The following is a 16,411-nucleotide window of genomic DNA, read 5'->3' as shown; positions in this document are numbered from 1 at the left end:
TGGAGTCTTTAAGCAGCAAAGGGTCGGACCAGTAGGCCAACGCACGATTCCAAAGTCTATTGACCATGAAACATACCTCATCACAAAATCGAACAGAGGCCCATGGCCTCGTCCGATGTTGTCATCAGACGAACAATTTGAAAGAGATTAGCAGTACGAGGTACTATGAATGACAAGATTGTGAGCCTGATTGTGGACACTGCTGCATTGATAAATGAGAAATTAATTCCGGCAGAAAATGGAGATTTGGAGACCGTAACGCTACGTGGTTTTGGTTAACAGCTTGTTATTGGGAAGATTAAAAAGAACGACTCTCGACAATAATAGAGTAAACATACAATGGGATGTGTGCAAAGAGCCATTAACAGACGATATTATACTTAGGCTAGATATTTGGACACACTGAGCGCAGTGATAAACCTCAGTGCTCCAAAAATTACCATCAACAATAAAGTGATAAAAGCGGCATTTGTTAACAGCGGAAACGAGATTTCAACTCAGCAAGTTTGCATAAAACGAACCATCACAGTTCCGCCAAGAACAGAAATGCTGTTACCATTAAAACTAATAAAAGTGCTGACCAGGAGTGCATTTTAGGACCATGCTCGCTGAATAGTTGCAAATTGGTTTCGCACGTAGTTGGAAAATGAAATATTTGTCCCTTACCCATTTTAAATGATTGCAATCGTCTAATCCGCCTGAAGAAAGGTACACCTAGAATAATTTGACGATGTAGTGGGTACGGCAGATGAAAATGCGATAAGTGACGTAAGGCATGGCATTGAAGAGATACGAGACAAGGTGCCCTCGGCACGGCCTCAAAGTTCAGATGAGTTACCTACTATTCCACCACATTTAACCAATCTGTATTAACGTTCAATCGACTCGCTTCAACATATTTCATTCCAACCATTAAAACTGAAAGCGTTTAATGAACAATTACAATAACATGGAACATATTGATTAACATTTTGAATTTCACTATTTGTTTTTGTATATATATGTTATATATGCAGCGATTTGCAAATGTATGTGTTATAGAAATAACCAAATTATTTTTTTTATATTTCAAAATTAATTGATAACAAATTCAAAACATGAAGTCCATTTTTGAAGAATCATGACTTTATTTTCCGAAATTAAAATGTATATAGAATACCTTTAGGACAATCTTGATATTTATATCGTTTTTCCGCCATATTGAAAATGGCAGCCATATTGGATTTTTCAGAGTGGGTCCATAGCTGAAATCAAAGGGTATATAACCAAGAACTACTATGCAAAGTTTTATGCTTTCCTCATTAAGTGAACAATTCTGCTCTATATCTGCACCAATCGGCCGGACTAAATGTAATCCAAGACTGCTTATTGCATAAAACTACAATCCGTTAATTGTTAATTATTCTATTTTAGATGGCGATTTTCCTATTGGCAACAACTTACAGTAAACATATAAACCACTCTTTTGCTATACTCTGTTGTAACATTTTGGATGTTTACTTTGTTAAACTGGTAAATTGGTAACCATAAATTACTTAATAAAAAACCTTTACCAAATTCTACGATTGATACAAAGTTTGGATTAAAAGTTAGATTTTACCGATAGATCTTTTATTTCAAACAGGAGATCAAATCCTAATGTTAACGGAGACGTTGCATGGCTCTACTATCGGTCGATGCATATATCTTTGCATTGCACAAAGGTCATGCTTTTTCGCGACTATAATGACGTCTATATACTCAAGAAGCATGATTTTTATATAGACAATAATAGTGCATTGACTTGACATATCAACGATATAAGGATGAGGCTTAGAAACGGGGAAATTCGAGGCTGTGCCGAGCAATTTCCCCGTTTCGGGCCGAATCCTTATATCGTTGATATGTCAAGTCAATGCACTATTATTGTCTTTATACTGCAATCTAAAAGAGTACTTTTTCAATTGTTGTTTAGTGTGTATGTTATTATTTGAATTAAATATTGGGAAACTTCCCCTTTTATAAAAAGGCTTCATATCATGCAGGCGGAGAAATGTACAGCACAATGAAATATACATCTACCTGTTGAAACCTGCAATCGATGATGAACAAGTTTGTTTGAGAATGAACTAAAATATCAACAATAAGCATAAAACATAATGATATATAGTTCGCAAACCAAAAATATTAACAAGTGAAATATGTTTTTTTTTTTAAATTGCAAAAGAAATAAGTTTGAGTCGTTGTATACTTTGGAAACAATAACAGTTGAATAGGTCGTATGAATAATTAATTACAATTTCGGCAATTTCAATTTAAATATTCATGAAAAAAAGTGATATCAGGTCAGCGACTGTATATGACATAGACATATACGGTCAACGCATTTTGACTGCTCAAATAGAACGAGTGCAGTATAAAATCGTTATTGGCTTTGAACTTGCTGACAGAAACTACCAGTACTCTTATACATTTTTGTTTCTGTTCATAGTGTCTTTGTTAGTTGTAGGGATTTTAAATACCCTACCACTTCCGCATGTGTTTTTGTAAGATGTCGTTCTGCTTTGTATCGATCTTATGAGTCACGCCTTTTTCAATTGATTTTTTATAGTTAGTTCTTATATTGTACTGTTACACCACTTTATCCAAGTTAGGGGAAAGGGTGGCGCCTTCAAATGAGTTTAACTTTGGCACATTCTGTATCGTTTTTAGTTTTCATTTCATTTATTTGTTTCGGAGGATTGTGTGATGTCCATTTTCACTGAAATAGTACACATTTTTGTTTAGGTGCCAGCTGAAGCTAGCCTCCGGCTGCGTTTTTTTTCTCTCGCTGTGTTGATTTCCATTTGTAGATTTTTAACATTTTTCTGCTCTTTCGTCTGGTTGTTGTTTCTTGGACATATTCCCTATATCCATTCTCGACTTTTATGCCTGTCCCTCGTCAAGATGTTGTAATTCATTGGTTCCTCTTTTATTTATTTTTTTGCTACATATCATATTTGTTATTTTGCTCATTATTTTGTACATATATCATGATTTTGCTGTGTGCGTTTTGCTCATTGTTGAAGGCCATACGGTGGCATATACTTGTCAACTTCGATGTCATTTGGTCACTTGTGGAAAGTTATTTCATTGCCATAAAACTACACACTCTTATGTTTGTATCAATAAAAAAATAAGAAAAAAAAAGAAAAAAAATCTGTGTAAACTGTTTTTTTCTCACTGAAAACTGTAACCTTAGTCTGTAGCTAAAAGTTAACTGTAAGAAAATCTTATCATCTGGAACATACGGAAAAATTAATACAAATGATTGTATTATTTATTTGCAGAAGATATTGTATGTTTCTTATTAAAAAGCTTTTGACCAAATTTAAAAATATCAATGAACGTTAGACATAGTAATGGATGTCTGAAGAACCAGACTCAATAAATATTGATACCTCCAACGCCGATGACAGAATTTATGATCGGTATGTTTCGCTTTGCGAAATAAATGTCACAGGCTTTTCATGAACAGTGAAATAGACAATAATAGTGCATTGACTTGACATATCAACGATATAAGGATGAGGCTTAGAAACGGGGAAAGCGAGGCTATGCCGAGTATTTTCCCCGTTTCGGGCCGAATCCTTAAATCGTTGATATGTCAAGTCAATGCACTATTATTGTCTTTATACTGCAATCTAAAAAAACACATTTTCAATTGTTGTTTAATGTGTTAATTTTCTTATTTAATTTAAATATTGGGAAACTCCCCCTTTTATAAAAAGGCCTCATATCATGCAGGCGGAGACATAAACAACACAATGAAATGTACATTTCCTGATGAAACCCTTAATCGATGGTGAAGGAATTGTTTGAGATTAACTAAAATATCAACAATAAGCATAAAACATAACTATTAAATTAAGTGAAATATTTTTTTTTCTAAAAATTGTAAAAGAAATAAGTTTGAGTCGTTGTATACATTGGAAACAAGAACAGGTTGAATAGATTGTATGAATAATTAATTAAAATTTCGGCAATTTCTATTTAAATATTCATGAGTAAAAGTGATATCAGGTCAGTGACTTATATGACATAGAAATATACAGTCAACGCATTTTGACTGCTCAAATAGAAAGAGTGTAGTATAAAATACAATATTAGGTCAATGTCAAGAACATATAAACTCTTTTGTACGAGGCTTAGAAACTGAGGAAGGGCTCGGTTTCCCCAATTTTGCACCGAGTACAAACAAGTTTATATTTTTATGACATTGACCTAATATTGTTTTTTATACTGCAACTTAAGGTAGCACAATACAAAGATGTTTTTACTTCCAATCCCCAACCTTTAAAATGCTGTAACTTTCTTAAAATTGCATATAAATTAATAAAAGAGGTATATGTAGATTGATAAAAGAATAATCTTTTAAATGAATGCAATATTTTTGTTATGCAATCATTAGTAATCAATTATTATGCAATTAGTGGCAAAATCTTGGTCAGGTCACTTAAATGAATTTAGCTCTTTCATCTCTATAGCTACACAAGAAATTTGAACGTTGTCTTAATCAGCAAAGCAAGAGCTTCAAAAGGGTGTCTCAAATTATCACTATCGTATTCCATTCTCTCATAAATTTGTAATTAGTGTAAACATCCTTACCACATAAAAGAAGCTAATGTATGATTAGGTGTAAAATTTGATCTATACATTCTATCCAAAATCTGAGACACCCTTTTGTTGATAATGACCCAAGGAACAACATATAATAAAATCAACCCTCTAGGGGGATCTATAAAAAAAAAAAATTCAATTAAAAGTGGAAATTTGTTGTAAAATTTTGCAGACACAGTTATCATTATAATTGATTACATAATTGTTGTATAATACTAACATTGCATTAATTTGAAAGTGTAGACTGTTAGCTATCCATGGATACCACTATTATAAATTTTCAAGTATTAAAACGAAAGTTACAGCATTTTAAAACTGGGGAATTGGAGGCTTAAAATCTTTGTATTGTGCTACCTTAAATTAATACATTGATAGCTTTTTAAATCGTCACACACATGTGAAACTTATTTCCATCCCTTAATGAACCCCTAATTGTGGAAAAGGTGTTTCATGATGAAATTGACATTATACACAATATAGCTATGTTACTATATTTAGGAAATAAACACATATAGTTGCAGTATAAATTAATAGATACATACAAGACCATTGATTTTTTTTATAGACAACGAACAATGCCTATTAGGTCAGGGTCAGATAGAAGTTGCCATACAGACAAATACACCTTACAATCATTCCATACACCAAATATAGTTGACCTACGGATACAGTATAAGAAATACAGACCAAAACGTTAACTTAACCACTGACCCATGAAAGTAAGGTCAAGGTCAGATGACACCTACCCTACAATCATTTTATTCACCAAAATATAGTAGACCTATTTCTTACAGTATTTGAGATATAAACTTTACAACAAACACTTAACCTTATTCACTGATCCAAATGACCTTGTGATGTACGCAAATAGAGTTTATTACTCACAATAACAGAGAAACTAAAATACTAAATACTAAACTTTTTTTTCCAAAAGTCACTGAGCAATGAGAATGAGATCAAGGACAATGGACATATTACAGACGCAAATTTCATAACATAAGGCAATTATAGACAAAGTATGAAGGATTCAGGTTTCTACTTTTTGAAGTATAAAGTTTTTATAAGTGTGTTAACGCCGCCAGCAGGCCCCGCATTTTGCCTCTTGTTGCACATGTAAATGTGTTTGAGTATTTCCAAACAAATTATATTGTTATTGTTATTCCATCCTGATCACTATCCATGCGTCCAGCTATCTGCGACAGAAGTCGCAGTCTTGTAAAAAATTTGAAAATAACGCTTTATGTCATCATTCGTCCGAAGCGCTTAACTGGATTTTGCTTCATTGGGAAAGCGCAATGCCGAATATTTAAAATCCAGTGATGTTTAAGTACCGACATATTGGAAGAGCTATATGACCAAGCAAAAATACCTGTATAAGTAATTATCTAAGGGAATCTATTATTTGGGGATAATGATTTCCTTTAAATATACAAATTTAAGAAAAGTTTTTAAAATCATGTCAGTACCAAAGAACTTACTACTGAGCTTAGCAAAAGGGACTGATAGTCAACCATAATCTTTATGGACCAAGTGCTTTACAAGAGAGGCAAAACATACTGAAGGGATAATCTAACACAAAAAAACTGTATGTATGTGACTGTCCCAAGTCAGGGGCCTGTAATTCAGTGGTTGTCGTTTATTGATGTGTAACATATATGTTTTTCGTTCAATTTTTGTAGATAAATTAGGCCGCTAGTTTTCTCGTTTGAATTGTTTTACATTTGTCATTTCGAGGTCTTTTGCTGTATGAGATTTGCTCATTTTTGAAGGCCGTACGTTGACCTATAGTTGTTAATTTCTGTGTCATTTTTTCTCTTGTGGAGTGCTGTCTCATAGGCAATCATACCACATCTTCTTTTTTATATTGACAATGATATGGCATCGAAAACTAATGACTGAGCAAGACGAACATCATAAAAATGCTGGGGTAATTTCAGGAGACAAGTAAGGTTTACGGAAATTCTGCTCAACATGTGGCACCTGCTATAATTAGTTATCAAAGGTACCAGGATTATAATTTAATACGCCAGACGCGCGTTTCGTCTACACAAGACTCTATAAACCCGGTAATAAGTCAAATTCGGTAGATACAATTTGAGGAAAATGATGAGGGGATCGTGGCAACGACAATTGGTACATATCCGTCGTCATCTATGAAATCCCGGTTAACCAACTCGTGATGGCATTAATCAAAATTTTCGAAGGGATGAATTCAATATCACTTTTAGTTTAATAGCTTCTTTGTTAGCAGGAATCCTCTATCAAGGAAATCGTCATGAGAAATGCAAGCTGGCAGATATATACTAAATATGCAGACTCTGTCGGAATGTTGCTACATTGTAAGGAAAAGTTCACAATAGAACATGAAAAAAATTATACCTTATGATGTAATGCACCCGAAGCTTTTTTTCAGTTAAAGTTACAAAGTAACTTAAAAAAAGAAAACACAAACTTCTTTTTAAGAACAATAAGGGAACACGAACTCAAACTTAAAACTTCAGGTTAGTAAGTATTGCATTTGGACATTTCAGAATTTTTGCTTAGGGAATGAACTAAAAGTAATCTCAAATTAAATATAAGTTTCGAAAAGATTAAGTATGTTTTGTTTTAACTTTTAATTTTTACTGATATCAATTGATTAACTAACCAAACTTATATCTTTGGTCAGTACGATAAAATAAATCTTTATCTTCAGATGTTAATACTTGAGCATGAATCCGCTTCATTAAAATTCAATATAGGTATTACAAAGTTCATCATGAATAACACTAGTTGTCCCAATACTATATATGTGAGTGTTAACTGAAAAAAACAAGGTCCTTTAATTAGATAAATACTGATAAAAAGTCAAGTCAATTATTTCCTTAATTTTGCTCAAGATACTATCTATCTATAATGAGTTCACTTCTGTGAAAGTTTTAAGAATGGACGAGTTTGCTTTAAAAGGTTATGTTTGTAAACATGTTAACTGTACATGGCGTTTTGTGTGAACTCAGCCTTAGTCACATATACTTTAAAAGTTTCGCCACACATCGGAAAGCCATCTATCGATACAAACAAAAGCTACGACAACTAACACAGTAACTCCGCATACTGCAATTCCTAAATCAAATTCAATATCTTAATTGTTCCTTGCAAACAAACTATATGGCAATACAAATACAACACAGAACAAAACCATAGCACCGAAAAGATCAGAAAATATAAGCAGTTAAAAGCTTCAAAATGGTTGAAGGAATGAAACGTGTACAAATAGGGTACATATAATTTGACATATTTAGTCTATGAATCGAAATCATTATCCATTGTCGGATTTCTGGAGAACCGCATCATGCGGTCAATGGAAAAGTTTTAAATAATACTGCAAAAGCTTATAATAAATTAACTTGACGTTTCTATACATATACCTGGTATAATTACTGGTTGTCCAAGCTTCGTGTGGTACCAATCCTAATAGGATTAAACCAATGTACAAATAGAAAATATTCGGGAAATCAAATTAAAGCATAGTAGGGAAAAAATAGTAATTTCATGTATTTTAACTTTCAAAAGATTTTACCAGATATACCAGCTCAACATTTAAGCTGTCTTTATTTATTGAACTATCTTTTTCAGAATGTAAAAATGATACTCTTTTTCTAGGGTTATTCAATTTGACAAAAATAGTTACTGAATGCTAAAATAGTCATCATGTAACACTTAATACAGCAAAAACAGCAATTACCTATATATCTTATCAAAACAAAATAGGTGTCTTCTGTTGCAGAAAGAAATACTTATAATGCATATGACTATTGCTAGTACAATAAGTGTTGATGTAAGAACTATAGTTGTCGTATCTTCAAAATGTTCTGTATTCCTATCCGTAAAAACAGTGACATTTAACGACGAATGCGTTGTTACAAGTACAGAATCTGAAAAATAACAATTAAAAAAAGATAAATATATTAACACCAAATAAAAAATGGACACAGAATATGAGAAACCTTTAAAGTTCATTCAACCATCAATCAACATTATTTGACAAACTCATTCAGATATGAACTTTAATATTTAATATTCAGGTGACTTATAGATCCATTGGTTTGGGTGAATATGTATATAATATGTTAAACTATGTTAATTGACACACTACTGAAATTACACAAGTCATTATAATAAATAATCTACTTACTTACACTAAGGCTTGAATGACTTTAAGGTCAGTTAAACAAAATTGTTTTAAGGAATTTTTTCCAATATTTTTGGTGACACTTGTAATCATTTTTTATATGTATTTAAAAACACAAATAACGCATCACTTCTATTTCAGAGCTACAGCCAACTGCCATACAAGTGGGAAGTTTAGCTAGGTGTAAAACAAGTTTACAACCATTTATTTTGAAAATGCCAATACTTGGGATTTCTTCAAAAAGAGTACAAAAATAATAGTCTTTAAATTGATCATTAGTATCAAATCCATTCAAAACATAATCATGTACGTATTTTTCTGTATTTTTTCGGTGAAACAATAAAAGAGATCTCAGTTTATGACAAAACATGTTTTGGGGTTTGAAATATGGGTCATTGAAAAGTTTCAATCATTTAAAACAAAGTGGTATTGAAAAATGATGTTTTATAAATATGAAAATGGCGCGTTTCGTTTGTTGTTGAGTGTATAACAATGTATTTTCTAAAATTGATTGACTTTTTGAAACTGTGTAAAGACGCAGGAGGCGAAATAGAATATGTGTGTTGAAAAAGCAATTCATGTGTAATATAGGGAAGAGGGGCGAACGATACCAGAGTGACAGTCAAACTCATAGATAAAAAATAAACAGAAAAATTCAATTAACTTACGTTCACAGTATTTTCCGGAGAATGTGTCCTTGCACTTACAACTTGAAATCCTGCTTATGTCAACATCAACGTTAACACAGGTACCTCCATTTTTACAAAGATTCTCATCACATTGCGAATCTAAAATGCATACCAATTGAATACATATGTATATGTAAACCTGTTATACATATTAGATATGAAAAAGAAAACTTATTATTTGCAAGAAGTTCGCTAATGTAAAAACGATATTCATTTACAAAGTTGAATATGAAAAAATAGCAAACAAAGTCATTTGAATAGCAGTATAGGGTTTAGGTCAAAATGTTACAAGACGTATAAGTAGTTCTCTTCTGGTTTATTAACGATCTCAATGAGATAGAGAAACGGATAATGGCGAACTGTTCAGGCTTTAAAATGTCTCATATGCCTTTTCGTGTTCTATATCAACTACAATTGCCATCCATTACATCTTAGCAAAATGTCTATAATCATTTACATCACAGAAAAAGACCTCTGAAAATGGTCTTAGCACGATGATCATTTGTAGCTCTTCTGTGTTGACATGAATTGTCTTTGAAATGGACATGATTATAAGTTAACTGTTTACAAAATCTTAAATTTTTCCAAATACTTAAGATTTTCTAAGAACTTTTTCTTAGAGTGCATTGGCTTTGTTGGTAAAAGCTTTCTGACTTTCAGGCCCTCAATACTGGTCAACTTCTTTGGACTATTCAATTTTTTTATTCGAGCGTCAGTAATGAGCCTTTTGTAGATGAAACGCACAATCTGGCGTTTACAGTGTTTATCCTGGTACATTCAAGTATTAATTGTTTTGATGATACCATTCTTCGAGTAGTTTAGTTTAAAATGCAATCTCAAAAGTTTAATTGTGAATTAAACAAAATGTACAATGAAACTTACGTTCACAATATGTACCGGAGAAGGAAGCTTTACATTTACAAATAGCTATACCATTGCTATTAACACCACAGCCTGCTCCATTTTGACATCGAATTTTATCACATGGTGAAACTGAAGACAACACAATATAAAAATAAGGAGATTTTATATGATTGGTTATTTAACGAACATGCAACTCAAAGATGGTATGTATCAATAAAGATAAAGGAAATACATCAATAACACATTAGCTTAAACGAAGTTATCTAATGATGAAATAATACCCTTGAGGTTGAGTGCAATCTATTGTGATTGACAATTGAAAGTAAAATATGTTGTTTTAGTTCGTTGTGTGTGTAAACATATTGTAAATGAAATCAACATACATTATCGATGATCTTCAGTCTTCGTGAAAGCATTTTTAAATTTAATCAAAGGAAGTCACAGAAAACTACACATGAATGGTTGTATGCATGATCATATTTGGCAGAAATGAAATTGTTCCATCATTGATTCTCCAGGCTCCTTCGATTGCATGAAATATTTGAAATACAAAAGAGAAAGAGAAAGAAACAAATAATAACAATGTCAGAAACACAACTTAACAATAAATTTAGAACAAAATACAGCTTAAAATTAATAGTTGTAGGAGGAAGGAGGACGAGTTTTGGTAACCAACTTAACATGAGGCAGACTTCACACATATGAGCTTCTAAGGACTAATAAAAAGAATCTACCATTATCCTTCAACTTCACGCTCCGCTATACAGAGGATTTCCTATCCTTTTGTTATTAAAAGTTTGGTGACTACGTTGACCGCATCTATCTATCGAACTTTTAATTAAGGATACCATATATGTGAATATCTCAACATCGACAACTTGACCACTAGATTCGGTTTAAAAAAAGAGGTTTTCCAAATTTGAATTTTCCTTTTCAATTTAGCAAAATTCCAGAAGCGCCTACATGCGGGATTAATATCTCAAAATGATAACTAATTCCCGGTCTTTTTTTTCCTTTCATAATTTACTTGATAGAGGAAGCTTTTACATCAAGAGTTCAAAGTGAGGATTTAGAAGTGATCTGAAGTCATTCCTTCGAAATTTTACGGACGCCGTAACGAGTTGGCTAATCATTATGGAATATCTATTTCACAAATTGCGACAAATATGTTCCAATTGTCCTAATTACAATTATGTCCTCTTTTTATATGATATATATTGATATGACCTACTGAACGATACTTATGATTGATATGACGGTTGTCACATATACAGTAAGATCTTTTTCTATTCTGGATAACCCGAGCGCAAACCCTGATTTCTCCTGGTGTTCTTATTGCTTAGTCTTCAGTTTCCTATGTTGTGTTTGTTTAAACTTGGGTTTGGCTTCATCTCGTTTTTTTGTCTTTAATTTTGTTTTTGCCAGGGCATTGTAATTTATTTTTGCTTATTCAAGTTTGACAATCTGTTTGGTATATCCAACCTCTCTTTTCTATATTAAAGTGCAATGACCTGGCAAAATCAAAAGTTCAAACAAATCAAACGAATGGACAACAATTGTAATATTCCTGACTAGGTACAGGCATTTTCTTATTTAGAAAATAGTGGATTAAACAATATCTTTTCTCCTATACATTTTTATGAATATGATGGGATACCACGTGTAATCCGTGTTTATTCCATATCAGGTTAGAAGGCGGGGTTTATTTCAATACACGGTTAATTAGTAGTTGTGTTATGTCCCTTTATATAAACAACACGGTGTTGAGGACACAGACGATGACATTGGAAATGAACGATTGAAATAAATTCACAAAACACATTTAAAACTAGCAAGTTGTTACTGTTGGCAATTGTTTTGAATAGATCAATGGAAGTAGGTTCCTAATACTAACGGAATTGAAGACGTGCTTAAAGGACAATAGTTTAAATACCACATGTTAAGATAGTCGGTAAGATACATTCGTGACATAGTGTGTAGTGACCCAAATACGATAACTATGGGGATTCCAGCTTCGCTCTCACCTCATAAGGAATTATCTACCCCAATATATATTTTTAGCTCACTAGCACATCATGTAAATTAGTGACCTAATACAAAAAAATCATGGGTCAGTAAATTCCATATGGGGTTTAGAGCTTCCATTTCACCCATAAGAAAATAAATAAATTTGGTGTTTTTACTGTCTTCTGATTGGTTAAAATTATTTTCAATGTTGTCAATTTTGATGGTGACACGCCCACTCTGACGTTGTATATAAAGACAAGAATACAAAACGTAACAAAAAACATTAACACAATCACGGGATGTATAAGTACATAGCTACGTCTTTGTAACCAAGAAACACAAAAAGGCACATATACAAAGCATATTAGCAAAAATGAAAGACAAGAATACAAAATTTTTACATGACACAATAACATAATGATGGGATGTATAAGTACAGAGCAACGGCATAGGTAAAAATAAATACAAAAAGGTATATCGACAAAGCATATAAGCAAATATGAAAGAAAAGAGTACAAAAAATATCATAGAACAATAACACAATGCCGGCATGTATGAGTATAGAGCCAAGTCTTTGTAAACAAGAAATACAAAAAGCCATTGAAGGAAAGCATATTAGCAAAAAAAAAAAAAAAAAAAAAAGACAAGAAAAGAAAGACAAGAAAAGAACAATAACAATAACACAATGATGGGATGTATAAATACAGAGCCACGTCAAATGGATATTGTATTGCTTTATCTTACATTATCAATGAGAAAGTTTGGAAAAACATGTTGCAAATTATGATGGCTAGACAGATGATGAAACCGTGGTTTTCGGGATATACAGGTTCTTGGTTTATGTATGTTCCGAATTTGCTAACCTCCAATTTAACATAGAAAAATATCAACTCAAAATAGCAATGTAAAAATACGACGATTGCACATACGTATGTTTGAAAGGTCTGATCCGTGATGTAGATAACAACACACAAAGCAAACACAACTACATACCTTCATAATGATCTCGCTTACATACACAGGACGACATTCCGTTATATTCGGCTGATCAATTACCGTCGTTATAATATATGATGTGGTAACATGATGATTGTACATAACAGATGAAAGATGAAGTATGTTGATTTCATTATGTGATGAATGAATGACTTTGATTATTTACAATGTCCAATTCATGTGGTGAAGTCCCGTCAACTGTTAAATGGACTTCGCATAACCGAACCAGATTTATCACAGAGTTGAAACTAACATAATAAAGACGACGGTACAACTTGTGGAGCTGGGTCTACCTACATTTCCGGAGCACCTGACATCACCCCCAGGTCATGATCAGTTGTTTCATGGCATATCTTATGTTTTGTAAAAGGTAGATTATATTTCTTTTTCTCGTTTTTTACCAAGGTGTTATTAGTTTTTTTCACTCTAGAATTTGTTATCTTTTGTCTGTCTTTGTTCCACATGTAGAACATGATATGCTGGATCCCAATTATTATCACGTTTACCAAGTATGTTTTTTTGGGGTTACACACCAAATTTAATCGATATAACGGAACTATAAAAAGAATACTACCACACACGCGTGTCAGGTTAAGCTATCAATGAAACCAGGTTTAACCCGCCGTCGTTCATTCGGAAATGCCTGAAGCAAGTCAGGTTTATGACAGTTGTTTTGCATTCGTTCCATAGCTTGATATAGCCTCACTTTTGATTTTGTCACTTTTAATCGACTTCTCCTTTTTGAATTTACCTTAGAGTATTGTTGTTTAGTTAAGACTTTGTACCCTTCCAGAGTACCTTATAAGATAGTCCCGTTTAGGTTGGGTTAGTGTTTCTGGATCAGTAAATGTCTATGTTTTATTTTGTATACTGCTGTTTGGATGCGTTACCGTCGAAATTAAATATCCCTTTGGTAGCATGCGCCTATCAATTACTCAATTACTTTAATGTTATATGTCCGGGAAACATGTTTTACAAAAACATGCCGATAGAACTATCTTAATATAGATGACTGCGTAATATTGAACAGTTATAATTGATGAAGCGGTTCGTTTTGAAATTGCGGTCGGGTCGGGTATGACAGTCTATTCTCTTTTTATATAAGTGTTAATTGAAATACTGTCCCAAGAAGTTTAATAATGTCTTTTGTCCAACATTAAGACAATTTCAAGCACATTCGCTTTCGACGAATTTCAATTCTTTAGCACTTACATATAGTTTGAAGATAGACATAGTTCCGGAGGACTAACAACATATATATTCTCAAACCGGCAAGTGTGTACCAACGAAACGGAGCGAAAGAAACCCAATAATGAAAAAGGTAAGAGTTCCTTCAATGTAAATCATTTCTACCATTTTGAGGAAATGACCTCTAATGAAACTATTTACTGCTACATAAAGCTTTTTATGCCAACTAGTTGTAAGTATAGACAAAACACCAGAACATTTTGAGGTCGCCATGCTGTCCAGCTATTCAACTCTCTAGACAAATGTTCAAATCATGATAATGTGACTTCATATTTACCGACATTCACTATCAAAATGACGAGATTGTAATCGATATTTCAAAAGTAAGAAAATACATATTAAAAAAACTATTATAACTTAATCAAGAGCAACAAAAACCCTTAACATCGGGCGAAGTAAATGCTAACGCGACACAAAAAGGCTTTCACCAAAAACATTAGGTGAAAAATCGCGTTTTGGTGAAAAGTAAAGAACGAGGAAAAAAACATACAGCTATGATTGTTAGAAGGAAACTTGTTGTTTGTCAACTTTGACATCTACATATTTCGTTTTTATCAACATTAGTTTCCAATATTGTACGTATGTCAATTGATCACTTGAAATCTGAAATATTTTGTATTCTAAGGTCTTTAACATAGAAACATTTCAGAGTAAAGCAGCCGATGAATAAACCAATGACGATTTACACATACAACAAGGACTATCTAGTCTATCATAAATATAAAACAGTACCATAGTACAATTATCACGGTTCTGTGGATTCATTTCTTTTCTCGAATACCAATTTTAGTGGATTGAGGAAAACTTGCATTTTCGTGGACATCTAATTTCGGGTTTTTGCAAAGTCTGCATACATTACATGAAAAATAGTAATTCGTTGAACATAACAATTCGTGGTTCTACCTCCTATGCCCACGAAATCACGAAAATTGGTATCCAACGAATATTAATGAATCAACAGTAAATCAATCGGTCAAAAAATGTTTCCTTCAAAATATTGACTATAATACTTATTTATAGTTCAATATTAATTTAACATTCCTCAGCATGACCACTGCAAAGCAATAACTAAACTTGCATGCATTGCGTAAGATTTATTTTCGTCATCCGAATCATCTATAGCAGATCATAACTAGATGAAGATAAAGGTTTTTAGATAAAGTACATAATTTAAATGTCCTGATACCTGTTCTACGTGGTTGGAAAACAGATTCATAAAGACTTACATGTATGTGCCTGTCCCAAGTCAGGAGCCTGTAATTCAGTGGTTGTCGTTTGTTTATGTGTTATATATTTGTTTTTCGTTCATTTTTTGTACATAAATTAGCCCGTTAGTTTTCTCGTTTAAATTGTTTTTCATTGTTATTTCTGACCCTTTTATAGCTGACTATGCGGTATGGGCTTTGCTTATTGTTAAAGGTCGCACGTTGACCTATAGTTGTTAATTTCTGTCATTTTTGTCTCTTGTGGAGAGTTGGCTCATTGGCTGTCATGCTACATCTTCTTTTTTTTTATAATTATAAGTAATATTTGTAGGTAGCGCTAAGTATATCGTATTCAATAGAAATGTTTATGTCCGTGTATTACATAAAAAGTAAAATCACAAAAATACTGAACTCCGAGGAAAATTCAGTCGGAAAGTCCCTAATCACATGGCAAAATCAAAAGACAAAACACATAAAAAAGAATGGACAACAACTGTCATATTCCTGACTTGGTACAGGCAGCTTGTACCATTAAAAGAGAGGCAAAAGATACAAAAGGTACATACAAACTCATTAGTCGATTGACAATTTGA

The 16,411-nt window shown here is 32.6% G+C and overlaps 2 protein-coding genes across 4 annotated transcripts in view; one reads left to right on the top strand and one right to left on the bottom strand.

The window, feature by feature from the left end:
• The window catches only part of LOC143063020 (aspartate--tRNA ligase, cytoplasmic-like), a 210,324-nt gene that overhangs the window by 93,853 nt on the left and 100,060 nt on the right, over positions 1-16,411 (top strand). The gene's annotated exons all lie outside the window — the stretch shown is intronic.
• Positions 7,235-16,411, bottom strand: part of LOC143063015 (endoprotease bli-4-like) — a 37,789-nt gene continuing 28,612 nt past the window's right edge. For 2 of the 3 annotated variants that reach the window (XM_076234917.1, XM_076234918.1), the window contains exons 16-20: positions 10,381-10,491; positions 9,478-9,597; positions 8,363-8,552; positions 8,046-8,088; positions 7,235-7,440 (exon numbers count right to left, since the gene is read on the bottom strand). In XM_076234917.1, coding sequence (XP_076091032.1) covers positions 8,055-8,088; positions 8,363-8,552; positions 9,478-9,597; positions 10,381-10,491 — 455 coding nt within the window. In that variant the 3' untranslated portion in view covers positions 7,235-7,440; positions 8,046-8,054. The remainder of the gene's footprint in view (positions 7,441-8,045; positions 8,089-8,362; positions 8,553-9,477; positions 9,598-10,380; positions 10,492-16,411) is intronic. The other variant, XM_076234919.1, reaches the window with a different exon arrangement.

This window comes from Mytilus galloprovincialis, chromosome 2 (assembly GCF_965363235.1).
Source record: "Mytilus galloprovincialis chromosome 2, xbMytGall1.hap1.1, whole genome shotgun sequence".
In the NCBI taxonomy this organism is placed as follows: domain Eukaryota; kingdom Metazoa; phylum Mollusca; class Bivalvia; order Mytilida; family Mytilidae; genus Mytilus; species Mytilus galloprovincialis.
This window is presented reverse-complemented; position numbering and strand designations above follow the sequence as displayed.